General features: G+C 38.9%; 1 protein-coding gene across 6 annotated transcripts in view; it reads left to right on the top strand.

The window, feature by feature from the left end:
* DAZAP1 (DAZ associated protein 1) overlaps positions 1 to 22,944 on the top strand; it is a 26,877-nt gene extending 3,933 nt beyond the window's left edge. Inside the window, exons 2-13 of one of the 6 annotated variants that reach the window (XM_049807446.1) lie at positions 2,454 to 2,494; positions 3,034 to 3,200; positions 3,516 to 3,581; positions 4,216 to 4,326; positions 6,712 to 6,760; positions 11,294 to 11,376; positions 14,727 to 14,880; positions 16,376 to 16,405; positions 16,833 to 16,973; positions 17,871 to 18,053; positions 20,023 to 20,111; positions 22,376 to 22,512. In XM_049807446.1, coding sequence (XP_049663403.1) covers positions 2,454 to 2,494; positions 3,034 to 3,200; positions 3,516 to 3,581; positions 4,216 to 4,326; positions 6,712 to 6,760; positions 11,294 to 11,376; positions 14,727 to 14,880; positions 16,376 to 16,405; positions 16,833 to 16,973; positions 17,871 to 18,053; positions 20,023 to 20,102 — 1,105 coding nt within the window. In that variant the 3' untranslated portion in view covers positions 20,103 to 20,111; positions 22,376 to 22,512. Of the gene's footprint in view, positions 1 to 2,453; positions 2,495 to 3,033; positions 3,201 to 3,515; positions 3,582 to 4,214; positions 4,327 to 5,402; positions 5,491 to 6,711; positions 6,761 to 11,293; positions 11,377 to 14,726; positions 14,881 to 16,375; positions 16,406 to 16,832; positions 16,974 to 17,870; positions 18,054 to 20,022; positions 20,112 to 22,375 lie in introns of those variants that run through there. The other 5 variants (XM_049807444.1, XM_049807443.1, XM_049807445.1 and 2 more) reach the window with 5 other exon arrangements.

Raw genomic sequence — 22,944 nt, 5'->3', positions numbered from 1 at the left:
TGGCTGTTGTATAAGGGTCATGACATGATGCCCTATCACAGAGAAGTGAATCAAAGTGAAAAGGGACTGCTGGTTTCAGCTGCAAGCTGCCCTGCTACACAAGACCTTCTAGTTGCAAGGCTTTTGCTACTGATGCTCCCTGTGCACTAACAGCTCTCTTACTGGGGGGGTGGCCGATTTCTTACTGCAGTTAGCCGCTCCTGAAAAAAGTAGGTGAGAGGAAGGTTGGTTGTTTGGGGGTTTTTTGTTTTTTTTTGTTAGGAGAACTTCAACTTTCCCCATGTAAGTGAAGGTACGCCAATTGCCAACCTCAGCTCCACTGCAGCTAATGCTCGGATATATCTGAGAGCAAGTAGAAGACAAAGCAGAATATGGTTCCTCTCTTTGAGGATTGATAAGAGAGAAACAGAGGGCGTCCTCCAGAGATAAACTATCCCAGCACTTGTCTGTGCAGACCCATAAAAGTATTAACAGAAGAGCTTTTGAGTTGGTGCTTCTTACTGAAAAGGGCCAAGTGTTGAGGTGGCTTTGAACTAACCTTTAATTATGGAATAAATTACTTTGCTTGGAAGTGTTGTCACACCCTAAAGTTGATAAAGAGTTGCAAAGCAGGCAGTCTGGCATCTCGCTGCTCCTCTTTGTGCGCTTACCCGAGTACTTCAGCGTGCTCTGACACGAAATGGTACCAATTTGGATGCTCTTTTCAGAAGTTGAGTTGTTTTGGATTTGTCTTAAGTTTTAAGCATGGAGTTTAGTTTGGGTTTTAGCCATGACTTTCTCTTCTGTTTGGAGATATCTCTAAACTAGATTGTGAAATGGTTTCACAACTAATTGCTGAATTAGTGCAACTCTGTTATTTAGTACTTGCCTCACAAGTTTGCCTTCTATCTTAGACTTGAACTTGGTAGTTCTACTTTTGCTTTCATTTAACTAGAAGATAATGGTAGACAAAAGTGATTCTGACTGGTCTTTCTAGGTGACCAAGGGAGTAGCATGTAAAAGGAATGGATGAAGGGGTTTTGGTTTTTTTAATCAGCAGTTTAAGGACTTTTCTTTACCATGACAGTACTTCGAGAACATAGGGGCAAGAAAGCCTGAGGGCTGACTTAAGCATTTTTTTTTATCTGAGGATGGAAAAAACTCATATGCTGTTTTACCCAATTATGCAGCTAGAGAACAAGTATAGAAATTTCAGGTGATGCCCAAATCCAACCATTGCATCTAGTTCAGCATTCCTTCCTGTGGAGTCTTTTTCTTTTAGCTGCAATTCCCATTGGGCTTTGACTGTCTGGCACTGAAAGTTGGCCACATCATCCCAGGGCAGATGCATTTACATTGCTTACTATTTGTAAGTTCGTATTAAGTAACTTCAACTGCTGGCATTATTTTTCATATGGCAATGCCTCTAAGTGTAGGAGATGGTAACATCAAGTGTATAAACTTCAGAGCCTGGTGTTATTTTTGCTACAATACCTGTTACAGAGGGCTGCAGCAGCTGTGCTGCTAGTGTATTTTTGTAGAATAATTCTTTTAACCTGTTTCTGTTGTCAGTTATCTTCCTGGTAACATTCAGTGTGAAGTAGCAAATGTATGTAGGAGAGCCCAGCTGTTCTTTGAACTTGGTTTTGGAGGCCTAATGCAAGACTGTGCACACCTCTTGATCCTTAACCTGGGATTAAAGCAGTTAATGGGATGGACTTGGGTATTTAAACTAGGATGTCTGGTGTCCTGTCAGTTTGCTTTATCTCAGAAGTTTTGAATTTTGGTTTCATCCTTAAATTGGAACTGCACGGACCCTGCAGCTGGTTTCTTCTGTTACTAAGAGAAGTTCTGTAAGTAACTTAGCACCAATGATCCAGTCCTTGACAGGAATCCAAACATCCCATTTTAGTTGGAGGGTGGGGCTTAACCAGGTAGAATGACTTTATAATGGTGTTCTTGGATCACTTTTTGAATTTCAGTGATGTTTTATACATATTTTTCTGAACTATGAAGTGTTCCATGCTGGAACTCCTTTCTGTCCCAAAAGAGCAGGTAAATGTACTTAGTGTGATGTTCTACGTTGGTTTTTTTCCTTCTGGTTATTGCAGTGATTTTTCAAAGCAACACTGTGTTCTCAAATACCTGGAAATAAGGCGTTTGGAGGAACGTAGGCTTTTTTTGATATTTTTGTCTTCTCGTTGCATAAAAGAATAACGTGTTCCTGTAATAAGCTCACAATCTCTGTTCATGCTCGTGGCATACAAAAGGCGTGCTTCAGTTTTATGTGAATCTTCATGAAACAGAAGGTAGTTGTCACAAAGAATAGTGAATTCCAGTGAAGAATGGGCTTTGTAGTGTATTTTGGAGGCCTCAGTACCGCCAGACCTCTTCAGAGTTGCCGACTTCTGTGTTAAATAAGATGAAGCATCTGTCATGTAGCACCCTAAAACTTCTGTATGCTTCATTTGCAGAAAACTGTTTGTGGGTGGCTTGGACTGGAGTACAACACAAGGTAAGCTATGTATTCTACAGTCGTTGAGCCAGACCTTTGTGAACAGCAAAACAGTGTACAGATACATAGCCTTTTAACAGACAATACTGTGGTAGGAAGATTTGGATGAGGTTCTACCACTCTCTTCTGTTAATGAATACAGTTTTCTATAGAGAGTTCGAATATACATTAATCGCTTCTGGTTTTATATTTTCTATTGGCGTTTGGTACTGAAATTTTTGTCAACTCCGAAGATGACTATTTTCTGTCATTGCTTTACTATGATACTACTTTCCTTTTGTATGAGTGGAAATAAACCGTTCTATACTGTTTGTGTAGAGGAAGTAAAATTTAACCCTTTTCAAAAGATGAGTTTGAACTTGTTTAGCTGTTTGCTTATCTTTTGTCTCATAATTGTGAACACAGCCTGGTAAAGTTAATATCTGGTTCTTTTTTTTCTTTCTTTTTTTTCTTTCTTTTTTTTCTTTCTTTTTTTTCTTTCTTTTTTTTCTTTCTTTTTTTTCTTTCTTTTTTTTCTTTCTTTTTTTTCTTTTTAACAGAAACTCTTCGTAGCTACTTCTCCCAGTATGGAGAAGTTGTAGACTGTGTAATAATGAAAGACAAAACAACAAACCAGTCTCGAGGATTTGGATTTGTCAAATTTAAAGATCCCAACTGTGTGGGAACAGTACTGGCCAGTAGACCTCATACGTTAGATGGCCGAAATGTAAGTTGCTTTTGTGTTTTGGTTTTTTTCTGCTTCGGAACTTTCTGCTGCAGACTGCTTCAAAGATCTGTTTTAAATTCTAGCTTCTTATCTGCAGACTGGGTAGTGTAAAAGTTACCTGATTGTTGGTTTTAATTATTTATTGTAAGACAGCTTTAACTTAATGATTTGTGTCACATTGTAGAAGCGATGTATTTACGATAGCTTTGATCTGAGGCGCTGGATTTCAGCAGTGCTGTGTTCAGCTGCCATAAACGTAACTTTTAGAACAATATTCTGCACGCTGAGATCTGACCAAACTGGAACTTCTTCCAGATTGATCCAAAGCCATGTACACCTAGGGGGATGCAACCAGAAAGGACACGACCGAAAGAAGGATGGGTAAGGAAAGATACTCGTCTATCCTGCCTGTTTTCCAAGTTTCAGTCTACCTTCCAGCAGTTCAATTGAATTCACTTGGATTAAATCCATGTTTTAAAATTGGGAGTCAGTATGCAGGCCTTGAGTGTAAATTTTATTTCTGAACAGTGTCTTCTACTTGGATTTCCATGGTAAGACTCCAAGTACAATACGGTGTTAACGAACAATTTGTGTTTGTGTCAAACTCCGTTTGTGGGTGTGGTATTTTCTTAAGCTCTTAGCAGTGCTTTTAGTTGAATTCTTCAAATCTTGAACCAAGTGTCTGGAAGCACACTCACAGGACTGATGCTCTTTTCCAGCCTACTTCACACACTGCAGGTTAATATGATTTCCTTATAAAATGAGTAAATGGCCTCAGGACACACAGTCCCTAGTTATCTGATCTTCTGAAGAACAGAGACTGGGTTATAACTGCAAACACTAAACTTCTGAGCTCTGAATGTGCAGTTGTGTCACTTTAATGACTGTGAGACTTCAAGCCTGGAGATGGCTCCCCCTCAACCTGCAAGAGACCGTTGTTCATGTTTAAGTGTAAAACGCTAGAAGTAGCCAACTTTATTGTCCTTCTGACTGAATTTTTTTCTCCTTGATTTAGCAGAAAGGATCCAGGAGTGATAACAATAAATCAAATAAAATTTTTGTTGGTGGGATTCCTCATAACTGTGGCGAGACAGAGCTCAGGGAATACTTCAAGAAATTCGGAGTGGTGAGTCATTCAGCATGATGGCAGTTATCAGTTGGTTGCAAGATGCTTTCCCTCCCCACTGCCTTTTCTCTGATTTTTGTCAAGCTGTCAAATTTTGGATTAATTTAGACAAACTGCTGTAGGGACATATTGAAGCATTTTGTGATAAACTGTAGTAAACGTTCATCATCTTGAAACGTATCTTGCTGTTTGTCAAAATCTATTGCTCTGATATGTAACTTATTTTGCTGCTTCTGTCTCCTCTTGTTTAAGTGTACCTGATACATTATTCTGTTCCCTTCTTGCAAAAACTCCTGAGTTGAGCTGGCTTAAGAGTAATTTTTTCTCTTTTAAATTGATAACTTACAGCTCAGCAATTAAAAAATTTTTGTTGAATTTTTTTTGAGGGGGGGACCAGCAAGTACTTCAGTGAGCTTATGTCTTAAGATCCTTGTCTTCGACTACATGTACAGATAGGTTAAATTTTGGAGTCTCCTGCCATTATTTTGATAGCAGTAGTGGCTTTCAAATCATCAGCTGAGTTCTGTTGTCCCTAGAACCTCCATTCTAGAGACAAACTGGTACTCATGTTATGCACCTGTTTTTAATTCAGTTTGTAACCTCAGACTGAAACAACTATATCTTCTGATCTGGGGGTTGTTTTTCTATTTAGTTTTAATTCCCATTTGTCCCAAGTGTTGTTGCTTCTTTAAGATGGTAAACTATTGAACTAAGTTACTAAATTCAGCTGTGAATAAGTCTGAGAAACTTAAAGATTGCCTGAGTTAAATTCAAGTGGACGTGGACTTGCCATCTTTGAGTGGCATTTAGTGTGTTCTTTTTGATACTTTTAATCACCTTTCTCTAAGATCTCTTCTTAGTGGCAGCAAAGGATTTGTTGATTCTTTCTCAAGTGGCTAAGTTTATAAACAGTACTGTATTTAAAATTTGATTAAGATAATTTTTTAAAAAAATATAAAAGGCAATGGCTAACAACTGTTTCTTTAGTTTGAAAGGCTGCAGTAGACTTGTAAATAAAAATGGGGGAGCATGTTCCACAGCTGTGGAGCATAATTTCTAAAGGCTCTTCCTCACAGACTTTTGGCTTTCCAATTCTGACCTCTGGATGGCTTGGGAGATACAGGGTTATGTTCCACCAAATATAGAAGGCAACAGCCATTAAGTGTAAGTGCCTTTAAAAGTAAGTAGTAGAACTTTAACAATAGTATAGAAATTGGGAAGTCTGTGTAGCATTCTTAATGAGTTATCTTTGGAGAAGTAGAAGCTCTTATATATGTATGTTTTGTGGCCACACAGCGAAGAGACAAAAGCAGGCACTAATTCTTAGACATGGTAAATTGCTTGGTAAATAAGACCAGTGTGAAAAAGGGGGATCGAAATGGACCAGTGGGGAAAAAATCTGGCACTGTCACATGGCATAATCCCTGAATGGGGCTAAATCTTAGCTGTTACCATCCAGTAGTATATATTCAAGTGAGTGTATATGGTGTAATAACTTGAAAAGTATGTTTTCTAGCTGTAAGTAAAAGGTGAATTTGCATCAGATTTTAAGCAAATTCAGGGGTTTCTAGTAAAAAATATCCTAAGATTGAGTTGAAGGCGAAGATGTGATTCCATGAGATCATACACGTTTTGTGACCGCTTTTCTGCATCTGAGAAATTTAAAGGCAGTTCCTTTCAGGTGTTTTAATATTGCCTTTAACGTAAATGTTACACCGCTGGTTTTGTTTAAATTGTAGTGCTCAGTGGTGCTTATTCTGAAAAAAATCTCAAAGCCTTTGAACAGCTTGCATTTTCTGTTTTTTCTTTTTTTAAGTTAAAATCACACTGATACTGACTATCCATAACTTAGGGTTTTTTTGTAATGCTATTTAAAGCATCAATTTATAATTGGTACTCTGTGCCACACTGATATTCAAGTAAGTAATTCAGAGAAGTTGTGCAAATTCTTAAATGTGTTTGGAGTTAAAGCTGCTTTTCATGTTGAGAGTGAAAATATTTAAAAATGGAAAAAGTAATCTTTTAAGAAGCCACACTGATGAATAGTATGTTGAAAACCAGAAACCTTTGAGTTTTTTTATAGGCTATAGTGTGGGTATAAACAGTGTAGCTATCTTAATGCTAGATTAAAATCTTAAGCATGATGAGACCTTAAAAAGCCACGATGTAGCAGCTTTTTAGAACAGATGAGCTCAGGCTTTTCTTAAACTGCCATAGAGCAATATTACCAATTTGTTTGCACTGTGCTAGGACAGCCTGGTATTGATGGCTACATCGAGCATTTAATTGTGCTTTGTGTATAGAGTGCGGGAAACCAGCCTGTAGTAACTGTTTATAACACTCCCCTGGTAGCACAGTTAGTAGAATTTCCCTTCTCTCTTCCAGGTCACTGAAGTTGTAATGATCTATGACGCAGAGAAACAGAGGCCCCGAGGTAAAGGCTGATCTAGTTTGTCCTTGAAATTTCTTCATACTCTCCTATAGTCAGATGGCAAACTATTTCACACCATCAGAAAAGGTAGACTTTTTTTTTCTATGTTGCCTCAGGAAAAAGAATAATTCACTGGGCAAATATCACTTCAAGTCTAGACTCTTCATCTACAGCTTTAGTTGGTATCTGTGCATTTAAAGTCAGATGTTTCATGTTCATTTATGGGGTTTTTTGCTAGTTTTTTAGTTGAATGAAATTTGATTCTCAAGCCACTTCTGTGGCTTAAGGTACTATTGGGGGGGGAAGAAAAAAAAAAAAAAAAAGCAGACTTTCCTCCTGTTCCACATGAAAGGTATGTTGATGTTTGTAATTGCATGGGGGGGATACTCCAGTTCAGAGTACTTCTGAACATGAGATTAGAACAGAATCCATCCATTATACGCTTTTTGTTTTGGTTAAATGGCTTCACTTAAAGAAAAACACTTCTTAAACTACAGAAAATAATTCTGAAAAATATATATATTTTGATTGGGATGTATAATCCCTGTATGCTAGATGGCTTTTTTAAAGGAAAAAAAAAAAAGAACTGGAAGTTTCTCTAGACTATTTAATCAAGTTGGTAACCTTTGGTCAAAATATGAAGCAAGTTTCATGTCATCCATTTTCCATTGCATCTGTCATCTGTTTGACAATTAAGAGGCAATATTTTAAATATGTAAAGCTTAGTTGCACTGACCACCTTGTAGCATGTTCTACATGCTAGAGAATAGTTTGCCATCTGAACTTTCATTTCTCTTCTGACTCATTATTAAGAAATATATTCTTCACTTCATATTTATTAAGCTGTTAAGTCTTAGTTTTATTTTTAATTTAGACATACATCCTTAGTGACATATTTAAGTGTTTCATAGTAAAGTATGGTAATGTTAAGTAAGTTCTTTTTTTTTTTTTCTTTTCTCTCTGTGAATTGTTTGACTGTGATTAACGATATCTCTTTAGATTTCTTCTCTCTAGGTGATAATTTATCACAGAGGTACAGGCCAGTTCCACAGTCAGAGGAGGGACGGGCTTTGTCTTTTATTGGAGTGTAAACGAAGTTTCAATATATTTGTTTTTTTGTTTTCTTGCTTTAGCTATCTTAATCTTCTTTCAACAGATACCTTTTATTTAAGCAGAACATAAATTCATCGATTTAAATGCTCTAGAGCATTTGATTTTAAATAGAGGAGGCAGTGGAGACAAAGATACGGGCATCTGAATAGAATTTGTGGCTGAAGTTCTGAAATATTTCAGTAATTATTGTATCTTCTATGTCTTTGTAATATTTAATCCCAGCCTTGCAGCCTCTGAGCAAAAGGTACTAAAACATCATGCCTGGTCTGGATTAATCCTGGTCTCAATTAATGGCTTCTCTGCTTAAAGCTATACTATAAAAAAAAAAAAAAGTCTTCGGGTCCACTTAACTAGGTAGTAGCTTAAAGCAGAAGTGACAGATGTGCACAGGTTTGAAAACCTGTCTGTCGCCATCCAGTGTGCAGATGTACTGCAGAATACTTTCTCCCTTAATTGATCTGACTTCTTAAACAGTGTTCTTGAATCATGTTGCTTTTGCTTTCATTTTTGTTCTGTTACATTCTTTTATATAGTTTGGTAACTAACTGTCATCTCCAAAAATGGCCTTGTTAGTCCCTGGGGGTGTGCTAGGAAAAATTCCTCATAGTTTGTATTTGGTATTCCTGGTCGTGCATCCCAGAACACGTTTTTCTCTTGCCTTCTCTTTCTGATCTGTATTCTGTTGCACAGAGTGCTACTCAGTCTATACGCTTGTCCTTTTAATATGATACCTAAATGACTATATATTTATAAAATTTAAAAGGCCAATTCACTGCTATCTTCCACTCATACCATTCTGAATTTTGCCCTCTTCCATTAACTTTACCATACTTGCATTTTGAAAAGATCCCTTACTGCATGTCATTTTACTAGTTTGCTGATAGGAGGAGGGAAAAATGATCCCTGTTACTAATCCCTGTAGCATTCATCTACCTTTAGCTTCTCACAAGAATACTGGGAACTAGATTCTCGGTTAGTGTCAGAGCTACAGGGATGCCCTTGAGGAGCTGGCTGTGTGTCTTCAAGTATCCAAGTTGTCTTTGCTTACTTGCAGTCCCTACCTACTTCTGTTAGCTCTCCTGCAAGCAGTGCTTTCATCAAAATTCAGAGTCCCAAGTATAAGCACAGCCAGCCTCGTTACATCTTAAAAGAAACAGTGGCTTTGTTGCAGTCTCTGCTTCCCATGCTTTCTATTCTTGGCTAAACCAACAACTGTGAAGTAATTTACAGGTTCTTGCTGCGTTTGTTCTCTTCTTCCCCTTGGCTGCAAACCAGCGTCATTGCTCTGTTCTGTAGTCCACTTGGATTCCTGCTAAATGCAATTAGTTTCTCTAGTCTTCAATAAAGTCCTGTCCTTCAAAAAATAAAGCTACTGCATGTTAGACTTCATCACTTTTACTGTATTTAAAATCTCATGTTGTTGGAATTTTGCTGTGTATTGTACTCCGATTTCTTCACTGTTCCTTATCTTGTGGTGTTTGACCCTTTTAAATCCTTTTTTTTTATTCCCCCACCCCTTTACTGGCTTCCTCAATAACCTCTTACTCTCCTCCCTTGTCCCCCTCCAAACCCCATCCCCATACCACGATCTATTCCTCTCCTTTGGTCTTCTTGGAATCAAGTTAAACAAGCAACCTTCATATGTAGATGGGTATCCATCATTATTCTTTCCCATGTCTTTCTAGATAAAGGCTGTAATACTAAATGTGTGATTTAAATACAAATACTTTTCTTTTGGCTCTAATACTTAGATTGCTAGTTAACCTCAGACAAATATATTGTGATGAAATGCTGCTCTCAATTTTGAGGCTGCTTTCATCACAGGTCAACAAAACTTCGTTTATACTGCCAGTCTCTTGTGTGTGGGAAATGCTAAGTTTTTTCCTTTTTATTTTAAGTTTATTTTAGTGATGTCTTTTGCTCTTGTTGCTGACAGCAGAATTTGACCTGCTGGAATCTATTTTGGCCTGTATCTTTGTGTATTTTTTTATATATAAACTTTCTCTACAATAGGCCTCTTTGGGCTTACCCAACCCAGTTGGATAAGCTTAGAGAGACACTAACTGTTATAGATACTGTATTTCTGTTTAACGCTTTAGAGCAATATATGGCTGCTGTCAGCACTAGCTGCAAAGCAAAATGCAAACCAAGGGGGAAATCTTGGGTTTCAGAAAAGCAGAAATGCATCCATGTTCCATATGCTTTTGATGCCGCACCTCGTTTTTCTTTCTAATTTTTATTGCTCTACCTTAGCTAATCTAAAGAATGGCACAATTTATGTACTGCATGTGTTCTTACCTTTCCTGGGATTTGGTTGTTACACCAGCAGTGAGTGGTTGATGGCATGAACCAGCCTCCGTGTTCTGTGAAATTAACCACTCTTTTGCCACTCTCTCGGCAGTATCAGCAGCTACAACCTAAGTGCAGTGGTTCTCAAAGCATGACCTCAAAAAGTGACTTAGTCCTGGGGCTCTGCCTCTTTTCCAGCATCTTCTACAGGTGTCAGGCATTCCCCCGCAACCTTTTTAAAAGCTGCTGGGTTCAGCTGAGCTGCCGCCGTTGAGGGCTATGGTCATCAGATAAAAGGGAATGAGCCACCCTTGGGGATCTGGAGCAGTTAGTAGCAATGTCTTGGGCAAAAAGAGGGACTGAAAAGTGTTGCATAGATTTTCAAGAGAAAAGCAGCAGGAAATAAAAGAAATAAAATAGATTAAGGGATGTAACGGCAAGTATCGCATTCTATACAAGCAAGTTGGCAGGGGTTGCTGTGTTTGGAAGGAGTAATGTCTATTACGTGCTTTTTCTAAGGTGTGGAAAACTTGAGAACCTCTGATCTAGGTTGTTAGTTTCTGAAGCTTCTCATTCATCCATGGAGTGGTAAAATTTTTCATGCTTTAACAGCTACATTTCAAAGACAACTTTCTTATTTTCCATGGAAAATATTCCCTAATTGGAAGACGGGATAAGGGATGGGAGGTAGTTGCTTTGCAGCTTTGGGGAACAGGGACATAATAGGTTTTCCCTGGGAACCTAGTCTGAATCAAAGATAGGAGCAGCAAAGTTGCTTGGCTTTAATCTGCTGTCCCACAAGTATTTTGTTTTTAATCATGTGGCACAGTTATATTTATGACTATATAGCACTTTTTTCCATTTCCTGGTAGGTGGGTTAAGAATGAAATCAAAAGATAGTTAACAAGCTCAGTTTGTAAGTTGCATGTGTGAAACCAAGATGAGGCATTAATTGCCTAACTACAGGAAGTATCCATTGCAATTTTCTTGGATTGACTTCTTTTGAAAATTTAACACAAGTCTCGGTTATCTGAAACCCCTGCTTGAACCCTTGGTCCGCCCCTAATACTGTTCATCATCCTGTTTTGTGTCACAACACCCTGCTACCTTGATTCACTCTTCGTCGTTGGCTAGGTTTTGGATTTATTACTTTCGAGGACGAACAATCAGTGGACCAGGCTGTCAACATGCATTTTCACGACATCATGGGCAAAAAAGTGTGTAGTTGTAGTTTTATTTTACCTTAAGAAAGAACCAAGTCTTGGGCAACTAGCAATTTCACTGGTGAATAAAACTTAATTGATTCAATTAGGCAGGACAGCATGTAAGTCCAAATTCGAGGCTTTATCCATGAAGGTGGGGAAAGTCTTCTGAGTTTGCTTAAACGGGCGAGAAAGGCAGTTAGCTTGTGGCTTAGCCCGTAGAAGAGACAGATCTTGAAAGCCTGAGAACTTCGGCTTGGGCCGTTTTGTTTTGGGTAAGGCCTTGTGCTTACAGACCTGGGGGGTTGCTCTGGCTGAGCATAGCTTACATTGGGATGAACTGATGATGATTACCTTTGTTTTGAGCGCTGCTTAGGTGAAGGATAGAACTTAGTTGTTTCCAGCTGTTTGAAAATCAGAATCCCAATGAAATCTGAGTTGCTCAAGGCTTGGTTTAAGATACCACTCCTTCAGATGTGTATTTGATACTCAAATTTTGAGGTGGTCTGAGACAATCTACTTTATATAATCTTAAAACTTAAAAAGAAAAAGAAAAAAACATCGTGAAGGATTGGTTTTTTAAAAAATTGGGTCACTTACTGTGAAACTTTGATACAAACCCACGTACTCTATATAGTATTTAACCACAATGCAGTTAAGTGACCTCTGGTTGTTTCATCTTCATACTGTGTTGTCAGCAAATGGATGTTTGATAGGGAGGAATTTTTTAGGCTTGCTTTGATGTTACTCAGCAAGGAACATGCTTGTACCTGTGGAAAAAACTAAAAGCAAAGTAAATTGTTGCAGGACACCCAAGTTTTATACAGAGAAAATAATGACTGCTTAAAGAAAAAATAACCACAGGAAATTCTGGTAAATTTAAAGTCCTTGCAGCTTTACAGTATATGCACAGTTTTTAAAGTAAGTGTTAAAACTGCTAACCTTAGAGTGAGTAGATTTCAAGGAAACACAAGAACACTTGTCACTTTCCTTAAATTACTGCATTGTATAATTTTGGATTGTCTTTTAAAGTCTCTATGTGCTGATATTTTATAAGCGTTTATTTAGCTAGCAGGGGATATATTCTTGTGAATCAGTGGAATTTTGGTAATTATGCAGTATATAATGCTTTTTATTCCTGTGAACTTGTTTTGGGGTTGAGGGGTGGGCTGATTTCCTAATAATGGAAATGAAGCAAATGAAGAAATGTGCTTGTGTAGTCAAGAACACTAGTGTATGTTCTTGATTACTAGTATTTTCCTCTTGTGAGCAGTTGAGCACTCCCATTTGCAAGCAGATGCACTGACAGCAGTAAATTTTACATTGGTATGTGTAAGAATTATCTATATCCTATGTACATCCCCTGATTTTTCCTTGGAATTGCCTTAAACTTACATGAACCACTAAAATGAGAGGTCATATCACGAAGCAGCATGCTAGATATAAATAGGAACAAAGGATAGTACATATGCTGTAATGGTTCTGGGAAAGTACGGAGAACCTTGTCTGAGCCTTCGAAATGTCGCCTCTTATGCTGCTGGCTTTCAGAATACGTCAGTGCTAATTCAGAGTTCTCTGTTGTTTCCCAAACAATCTCAGTACCAAAATGGAATAATCTATTTTTGCCCCCCCTTTTTTTTTCTCCTTTCAATGACATAAAAAGCAGAAATACACAGAGTCTTTCAGCTAGGAGCAATGGAGATGCCTCATTTCTTGGTGTGAACTGGGCTTTAGGCAGGTGTAGAATTTTAACCTCGGTGCTAAGAATATTGCACAGGGATTTTTCAGTCCTCAGTTTGGCAGTTCACTGCTTCCAAATGTGCACTGAAAAATTAATGGAATTCTTCCACATAGATTAATGAACTCCAGATACTCAGCTCTCTTCATTGACTAATAATGCCTACTTTAAAAATGGTATCTCTTTCTTTTTGGTAATTAAAAAGGTATTGCTGAAATGAATCCATATGTTGTTGAAAGGAAAAAAAATTAAAATTGCAAGAAGGACTCTGCTTTTGTAAGCAATAACTGAATTCCCTCAAGGCAAATGTGTTAAGACTCATTAATTTGAGTCCTTTGAAAAATTCCCTTGGTTCCTCTCTGGAAGGGCCTTCAGCTGACAGAGATTTGGTTACTGTCATGTCTAATGTCCTTGGGGCATCTGCAGTGGGGTGGGGGCGGGGGGCTTTGTCCTTGCCTTGTGCCTGTTTCCTGTTTGTTCTCTGACATGAATGGTTTTTAAGACATGGCAGGAAGAATTCTGAATACTTTATTTTCCATACTACTCAGGCCCATTGATGATTGAGATTTATTTTCTTTGTACTCTGGCACCCATTAAAATTAATCATAAAATAAAAAAGACTTTAATTCAGCATGCATGAGTGCTGAGAGTGTTTCATTAAATCAGAAACTGGATTTTTTTGAGAGGTTTATATTGAATGTGCAGCTTATTTTAAGTAGGTCAAATGCACTTATTCGATGGCTTGGAACACTAGGACATTTTATCTTTGAATAAAATAAGTTAAGCACTGTGGCTTACTAATTTTAAAAACAGGAGGGCTTTTGTCACTGACTTAACACAGTATGAAGATTTGCTTCTTATTGACTCAACTGTCCATTTTTATTACTTGCATGTTTGTTTACTTTTTTGTTAGATGTAATGTAAGATTCTCTTATCACATCCATTCCCTCTGACATTGTTTGAGTTAATTGAGATTCTTTAAGCGTTAGCCTGGGGAAGGTAAGTCTTTATCTTCCATTAGACATTTAAATAAAATCTAAGTTTAAAAACAAACAAACAAAAAAACAAACAAACAAATGTGTGTTTCTCAGGTATGAGCAGAGCTGAAATTGTAGTTAGATGGGGTGGGTTTAAACTGTAACTTTCAAATGAACCCCAAACATGTTTGAATGGTTAAAGCATTAGTACCCTTTTTCAGACCGTACTCTTTACTCAAAGTTCTTTCTGTTTTACTGAAAATGTCATCTTTGTAACGCTTGCCTTAAATGTTAAATTAGTATATAAATAATTTAAGATTATGCTTTTTTAAGTGAAGAGCCGTTGTAAGAGGGTACTGCTGTTTTAAGATTAAAGCCAATGAATACTGTACTATGATGAAACCTCAGTGATTTGTAGGATGTGTTTTACTTGAAATACCTCAATAGTAGGACTTGTAATGTCTTACCATCATATATATTGTACCTGAGAAACATTTTAAATTACTGGCCTTAAGTTTAATAATTAAGTATTTAGACATAAGTCATAAGATGCTAAGTGTAGTCTTAAGTGTAATTAAGGGTGTGTGTGAAGGGAAGGGGGGTGTATTAACCTGCACCATCTCTCCTAAATGGTGACTCTGTTTGTTTAGGTGGAGGTGAAACGTGCAGAACCTCGTGATAGCAAAAGCCAAACTCCAGGGCCACCGAGTGCCAGTCAGTGGGGAAGCAGGATCATGCCAAGTGCTGCCAATGGCTGGGCAGGTCAGCCCCCTCCAACTTGGCAACAAGGATATGGCCCTCAAGGTACTGCTTTAGTTTTCTTGGAGTCACTGTTGCAAGAGTCTTGCCTTTACGGCTTGCTGGTAATTTGGTTTTCTGGCAAATGACAATATTCCCAGGTTTATCAATGCTATTGCTCTGCTGGATTACTGATAGCAGAACTAAAATTGCACACATCAGTCCTTCCCAAGTCTGTTGAGATTGTTCCTTCGCTTCTTTTCCCAAAAGACTTTGTTTCATAGGATTGTGTCAAGTCTAGCATGTGTCTGAGGCGGTGCTTCACCTGTTCTGTTTGGTTCTGCCTCTCCCCACATAGAATCGGCACAGTTTTCGGTAATGCGAAGGCGTTGAGACAGCTCAACGGCTCAAGTTGTGTCTCCAGCTGTGGGATTGTGGCCTGCATGAGGCCCTAATGAAAAATTTTGTTGAAATACAGGTTTTCAAGGATGAGGCAGTTTCAAAGGAAGTTATAAGTAAAATTTGAAATGGATGAGAGAAAAACAGATGGTCTTGTCTTTAGATTTTATTGCTTAATGTAGCCTGGAAAAATAACAAGCAGCTATGGGGCTAGCAGTGGTGCAGGGGAGCACTTACTGCATATAATTTTCTTGATTCAGCTTGAACCCTTCAGGGCTGAAAGGAGAGAAGGCATGTGTTTTGGGTTTGATGGCTATAACCCCCACAAGATTTTGTAGACAGGATAAATATGCTGAGTTCATCCAAAGACAGTTTTGATAACTTATGGAGAAATATGGTGGTATAATTGAGTTGCGTTTGACAGAACAGAACTTGCTTGCTCTGATATATGAGAAATTTTCACCTGGGGGGCTAAAGGGAGTGTCACTGCTTCATCTATTGCTACAATAGATGATACCTCAGTGGAGGGATTGCTTGTTTCCCCATGGTGCTTATTAACTTGAAAGCTGCAGCTGAGGCTTTGACATTCTGCACAGATGTGCTAATCTGCAACTGCGCAAATTGAGAAACTAGATTATTTTCAATGTGGTTATTTGTAGAGAAGATGATATCTGATCCACTGGAAAGATTAATGTAAAACATAAATGCATTTATCTTTCAATCTTAATGCTGCAACAAATGCAGATGATGATGTTTTTATGGTTCAAAAACTTCAAAAATAACTAGGATAAACCTGGTAGTATATTAAAAATGCTTTGGATGTGTATTCTGCTGTGATTCTCAGTGCTTTTGTTCTTTATACCAGTATAGTTTCTTGCACTTGGTATGCTTGGAGCTCTTGAACGCTCCATCTGATTTGAGTTTGGGGACTGCTCTGTTCTATGCGTTATTTGCTGAATGATTCAGAGTCTTTTCAGAATTGCATATTCAGAAATAGTCCAAGACTATTTCTTGGACCATAAAAATAGATCTGTAAGGGACACTGGGAGGATACCATGTCTATTCCAGAGCCCAGAGCAAGATCAACTTTCTTTTAAATCATTCCTGTTTCATAGTATGCAGCTTCAGTGCATGTATAAGTTGCTTTTTTGTTCTGTTTTAGGGATGTGGGTGCCAGCTGGACAGGCAATTGGTAAGTACGTTATATGGGACCGATTTTAAAAGAAAAAATCCTACTGAGCGAGGGTGCAGTTTCTTTAAGAATTCACAGTGATTTGTGGATTTCTGTAGTATTTAACCTACATTTAAAAGCTTGATTGAATTTGTCCTAAAAGAACGAAGAAGATAGTGTATTCTTACCAAATCAGTAATGGGAGCTGACATACATCCTGCTGTTGCCAACCACGCTAATTTGTTATCAAGGAATTACATTCTCAGCTGCAATTACTTACAGTAGGGATACTTGGAGGACAAATATTTCCCAAAGTAAGAATTCATAGAAGGCTGAGACTGTGACTGAAATCTATCAAACAGCTTTACCCCATCTAGAGGTTGCTGACTTAAGCAGCAGCTCCTCATCATTAAGCTGCTTCAGTTTTTGGTTTCTCTTAATTTTCTAGGTGGATATGGACCACCTCCTCCAGGAAGAGGAGCTCCTCCACCACCACCACCATTTACCTCATACATAGTCTCTACACCTCCTGGAGGATTCCCACCTCCACAAGGATTTCCACAGGGCTATGGCACCCCTCCACCATTTAGTAAGTGACCTACAGGAGTTTGGATGCAGTCTATCACCAAATTCAGTCTTCAGCTTTTGCTTATCTTTCTCTGGACTTGGATTTTTTTCCCCCTAGGTTTCATCTATCCTTAGATGTTTTGCCTAGATTGTATATTCTGAGCTATAATTAACTATATAAGTATTTTTGCCAGTGAGTTGGGTTACTTTTTTCTTGGGTGCAGTAATCGTTTATGTTCTCTAGCTTACATCTGTGTTGCTAAATGAGTTTAGGTTTGTTGTGTACCCCTATTACGACATCTGAGAGAAAAGTTAGAGATTACTGTGTGGTGACCTGGGCTAGACACAGGCTGGGATTTTTGGAGAAGCTTAAGGAATTAAGGTCGCAGCTGGCATTGGAAATGTAAATAGGATTTTAGTACCTACCCCATCAGGCCACCTTTTGAAAAGTCTAGTCACAAACTTGGTTTAAAAAAGAAGGTGGAAAATAGCAGCCAGTTATCTAGAGTTGCTTGTTCTGCTATGAAGAAACGGTTTGTTTGGGATGTTTTTTTCCCTTCCTAAGATGTTTAATAACATGGCTTCCTTCTCATGTCTCCTGTGTGCATGTGAGCACACAAGAGTTTGGTCCCTAGTTCTGCTTTATCACTTTCTCTTTGCTGGTTGCTGATGTGGCTGCAGTCTTCCTTTGGGGTGAGATTTTTCATGTTAAAAGGTTTGTTGTTGGGGTCTTTCAGCTGCAGTGGCTGCCAGAGTGTAGGAGTGAATTACTGTATGGCGAGCTCAAGGTAACACTTTGGTTTCAATAGACTTCTAAGTATTTTAAAAAGAAATATATCATACTTTAAAGCCAAGCAAGAAGTCAGGGTGGTGTTTACCTGTGTCTTTTCACATGTATTGTACTTTCCTTGTGTTTCAGGTTTTGGTTATGGTGCTCCACCTCCTCCACCTGACCAGTTTGCCCCACCTGGAGTACCCCCTCCACCTGCCACTCCAGGGGCAACACCACTAGCTTTTCCACCACCACCACCACCATCTCAGGCAACTCAGGACATGAGCAAACCCCCAACTGCTCAGCCAGAATTCCCTTATAGTCAGTTTGGTAAGTAACTGCATATAAAATAAACTCAGCTTGATCTTTCTCCCCTTCCTGCTTTTCTTTTATACTTGGGTAGAAAGTCAGTGTTCAGAAACAGTTTGCTAACACTGAAGGCACTTCTCTCCCAAGTGGGAATGCCAGCCACCAGCTCTCAAGTGATCCTTAAATCATTCAGCATTCTAGCCAGAGGGTATTTTCTTAATCAAATCTAAAACATTGCTTGTATGCTGTGAAATAGTCTTCAGAGACTTGTGTACTGCTAGGATAAGTTACTGATTTGCACTCTCCCTGAATCTGTAGTTAAAACTTTTTTTCTCCAAGAGCTTCATGGAGCTTGTAGTCAACTTTTTTGTGTAACTGACTTTGGTCAGATTGGAGAGTAGACTTCAAGAGTAAGAATAGCATCGAGAGGCAAGCAGTACAGGGTATAAGAATCTAAGCTGTGTGCCTTTCCCTCCCTTCCCCCTATTCCTTTCCTGTCTATCTCAAGTTCTAGTTCTGTCAGAAGTGTGTAAAGCTTAATTGTGCTAAATAGGTAACTGTTTCAGATAGCTGATAGAAGACATTGATATAACAAGTTTTAAGGCAGGCAGACAGTACTACAAAAAAAAAAAAAAAGGCTAGACAAGTGTTTGTGCTCCTGAGTAAAATTTCTGCTCCTCCCTGTGGAAGCTGAGAGGAAGTTCTCACCTTGCTTTTCCACTCAGCCCTATTTTTGAGCAGTGTTCTCCAAAGAGCTGTTTGTGGCATACTGCTCTTTTTTTTTTTTTTTTGAGGGATTGTAATTGGTAATTTTTTTATTTCTGAAGTGAACTTTTTGCATGCAGTAGGCCCATGGATTAAGACTGTTCCCTACTTGTTCAAGTTCTCCATGTGTGTTAGTGCCTGCCTGCTTCATTTGAAGTGCCTGCAGAAACTGTTATATAATGAACACTTTGTAAAGTTAATAGATAATATTTGAAGTTCCAAAAATGTAAAACGGGCTCTGAAGGAAGATTAGTCTTTCAGATGTGTTTCTAAAGCAAGTGTATGTTCTCATGTTGATGAATTTGAAATGTTTTTCAATTTGATATAAACAGTTACTTTCATAGATAGCTTTGCCCTTGTGACTCAAGAGGAAGTTCTTCTTTTCTTGCCAGAACTTGTCTCTTTGCAGACTCTTTTTGACGGGGGGTGGACCCTACTAAATAAAGTATAAATCCTTGCACAGTCATTTATATTCAGTGGGGAGCCAATATTTTGGATGTGTTGGGAGTTTCGGAAGAATCTGTTTTCCAACATTGTGAAAAAGTGGGAAGGGGGGATTCCAGTATTTGGTGTGTATGGTACCACTTGCCTCTTGTATATTCTGGGAAGCCTCTTTGCCAGTGAAATATTTCAGGTGTTCTCAGTCAGTCTCTTCAGAGTGCTGGGTGGGGAGGGAGGAGGGAGGAAGAGGTGTGTAGTACTGCATTTTGAGGAAGAAGGCTAAGGAGTTTAGTTGTTTAAACCGCAACTGCAGTTAGTCTCTCAAATCAAGAGTGCTTTTCTAGCCTGAAAGGTGTTATGAGTACAAGTTCTAACAGGGATAGAGGTATTTAATATGCTACAGTACTGCAGAATCACCCACCTGTTCATAAAGCTATGTGTAAAATCTTTTAAACTTTTTTTAAAGAGCTTCAGCACTTCATGTGATCACAAAGTAGTTAGCAGCATTGCTGTACAATAGGCAGTCTAGCTGATCTGCATGTATTTACATGAATGCGTAAAGCTTATGGGCTTTAAAGAGGCACTGAGTTATCTAATCATTGTGGCATTTTAAGATTTGTCCTAGCTTGACAGCATCTTATATGCTGCTATGTTTACAGCTAGGATGAATGTAAACACGAGTAAATTAAACACTAACATGGGTGTGTCTCCCTCACCCTGAAAAATTATCTCTGTACAGGGCTCTCTTGGGGTTCGTCACCCTGGTCTCCTCATTTCTTACTAGGGCTGGGTACCTATTCTCAAGACCCTTCAGGCTACGCGCCAATACTTTGTTTACACTCTTATGGTCAGGCTGAGCAGTGAGAAACCTAGGTAGGTGGTGCCTATTTACAACCAATGCTCTTGATATATCTGCGTTTGGGAAATTAACTTGTGTTTCTTGCAGGGTCTCTTTCAAGAGGGTGGGGGGGAGCATTGTGGCTCAAATGTTTACTTTTGTGAGTAAGGGCAATACAATTCTCTATGTTCATTAGCTGGCTGAAGTGAAAACTCATGACTGAAGTATGAATGATGATGCTGTTCGCTTCTCAAGCTGCTGCACTGGCGAGGCTTATCCTGTGTAATCGAACTAAGCTCAGGTTCTTAAGACAGTAAAACTGTCATGGTTGGCACAGCTCCCTTAGAGAGCAGAGCCCTGTGAAACGGCAGGTGAACTGTGTGTTCCACTGTGAGGTGGCGGTACAAACCGAGAGCTGCAGCAGGAATTAAGAAAGCAGGGGGAAGACAATATGTACTTAAATGTCTGGCTGTTCAGGTTTATGCTGTAGGTTTCCTTCGTGATAAACAAATGGAGAACTGTGGTTTCCACCACTTGATGCTCTTAACACTGCAGCGTACAGTGAGAATAACTTCTGATTTTATTTTTTTTTCCCCCACTCTGAGCCTCACCCCTTGGCAAACAATCAAATTGTATTTTTGGTTGCCTGCTTATCTCTGTCTGAAAAAATGACTGGATTAGCATTTTTTGCTAATAGAGGCCTGTGATAGTTGTGTTTTAATGCTCATTAGTGGTAGCAAGTCCTGAGAGACAGGCAGAGCTTGAAATTGAAATACTGAAGACATGCTAAGGACTTTGTTTTGGATTAAGAGAGTTAAACCTGCTTTAAGCCTGCATAGAGAGAAGCAGAACTGCAGAAATGTACTGAGTAATTAGGATTCTTAATACCATCTTTCATAGCAGAGGCTTGCACTGATGCCACTATTATGATTAAGAGTCATATTTAATTATGGGAACTTTTATTAAATTTCTCAATTTCTCAGTGTTCTTAATTTGCATCTAGTTGTCTTACATGTTGGCAGCAAGAATTCCAGCAAGCCTTTCGTCTTCACCCTTTCTCCCTATCCCCAAATTCTGCTTACTCTAAACCTACTCTGAATCTGGTCTTTGGCATGGATTATGCTGCAGAGTGGTGGTCACAGTCTCACTGAGTAGGCAGAAGGACAGTGTGGCAGGAGAGGAGAAGTGTTTAGTTCCTCAGATTGAGGAAGAGCAAGATAAATGTTAACTTGCAGCATGCATTAGCGTAAAGTTTAGTTGAGACACAGTACCCATTCAGGCTTAAAACTGAACTCGGATGCAGTTGGTGGTGTAGGGGACTTGGGAGAAGGATTTTATAGTTGCTTACTGACTGCTGCTTCTCTTTAGCTAGGTTAGAAGTATTCGCCACCATCTGCAGTAGCAGTAGGGTGTCAGGTTTTGAAATGGAGCTTTGTTTTTTGAACTTGCAACAAATACACTTCAGCCTGCCCATGCAGTGAGTTTTCAGGGAGGGATGTTAGTTCTTTCTAAGGGCAACTTTGGACCAAGGGTTCCATTGTATAAAGTACATTATGGGTGCAGTAGTCCCAACCTTCTGGATTCTGTTTTGCCAGCTTTGCCCCCTCATGTTCCAATTTACCTTTTTTTCTATTGAGTATTCCTTGAAAGAGAGGCTGATTAGTTAATTAAAATAAATATTTGGGCAGCAGTGCTCTTGTTTTTTGAAAGGGAATTTAAGATTGTCTTCTCCAGTGTGTCTTTTCCGCGAAGGAATTTTTTTGACTGTCCAGGGAAGATGGTGAAGCTGACTGTATGAAGCCTGAGTTCTAATAACTGTGCGGTCAGTGTGAGGTACTGCAGTATGATAGCTGTGAGATTTCAGGAAAAACTTCCTTGCTACATCTTCATCTCTGCTGAACCTGACAGTACTAGTTTTTAGCCAATAAAAAAACCAACCTAAACCAAAATAAAAATATTCAGACTAAGCTGAGAGCAAACCTGCAAGCCACTTCAAGTTTCTGAACAGCCGTAATATGATAGTTTAACTACCAGCCTGGGTAGGATTACCTCTAAAAGTGAAAACTACCATTTCTGCTTACCTATTCAGTTCTGCTTTTTGCCTATTTCTTCTGTATAGAAGGTAAATAATTGCAAGAACTGAAAGCAGCTGCTTGTCTTAAAATGTTGGACCGAAGTGTTAGCTCCTGAGGCCGTGCATGTGGGGAGGGAGCGGCACCAGGTTTTGAATTTGCGCCTCTGTTGTGCGTGTGGATGATGCTGGAAGCTAACCCTGCTGCCTTTTTCCACTTCTCCCCAGGGTATGGACAAGACTTGAGTGGTTTTGGACAAGGTTTCTCTGATCCCAGCCAGCAACCCCCTCCCTATGGAGGCCCCTCGGTGCAACCATCAAGTGGCCCACCTGCAGGAGGAAGTGGTTTTGGACGAGGACAGAACCATAACGTGCAAGGATTTCACCCCTACAGGCGCTAGCGTGGGCTGGCAATCAGGGAATTCTGTCCACACAGGGATGTCTGGTACCAGCTGAACCCAGGAATCCCAGACTTCTGAACTTGTGACAATCACATACTTGATGGAAGAAAAACCTAACAACATTTTTTTGGGGGGGTGGGGGAAGATGGCTTCTGAAGGCAAAGCTGTGGGTGTTTGGACTGCAGTTTTTAAATATTTTCCTTTCTCTAACCCATCAGCACAAATAAAGAAAATGTCACTGGTTCAAACTACAGGGTTTTAAAAATGTCTTCAGCTTTAATTCAAAACTTCAGGTTTCTTTTTTTTGAAATTATTTTTCCTGAGCCTTTGTTTTACCGTATATTGTAAACTTTTATGTTTAAAAGAAAAAAATATATACATTTACAGATTGTGAAA

The sequence above is a fragment of the Accipiter gentilis genome, chromosome 8, assembly GCF_929443795.1.
Source record: "Accipiter gentilis chromosome 8, bAccGen1.1, whole genome shotgun sequence".
NCBI lineage: Eukaryota > Metazoa > Chordata > Aves > Accipitriformes > Accipitridae > Astur > Astur gentilis.
This window is presented reverse-complemented; position numbering and strand designations above follow the sequence as displayed.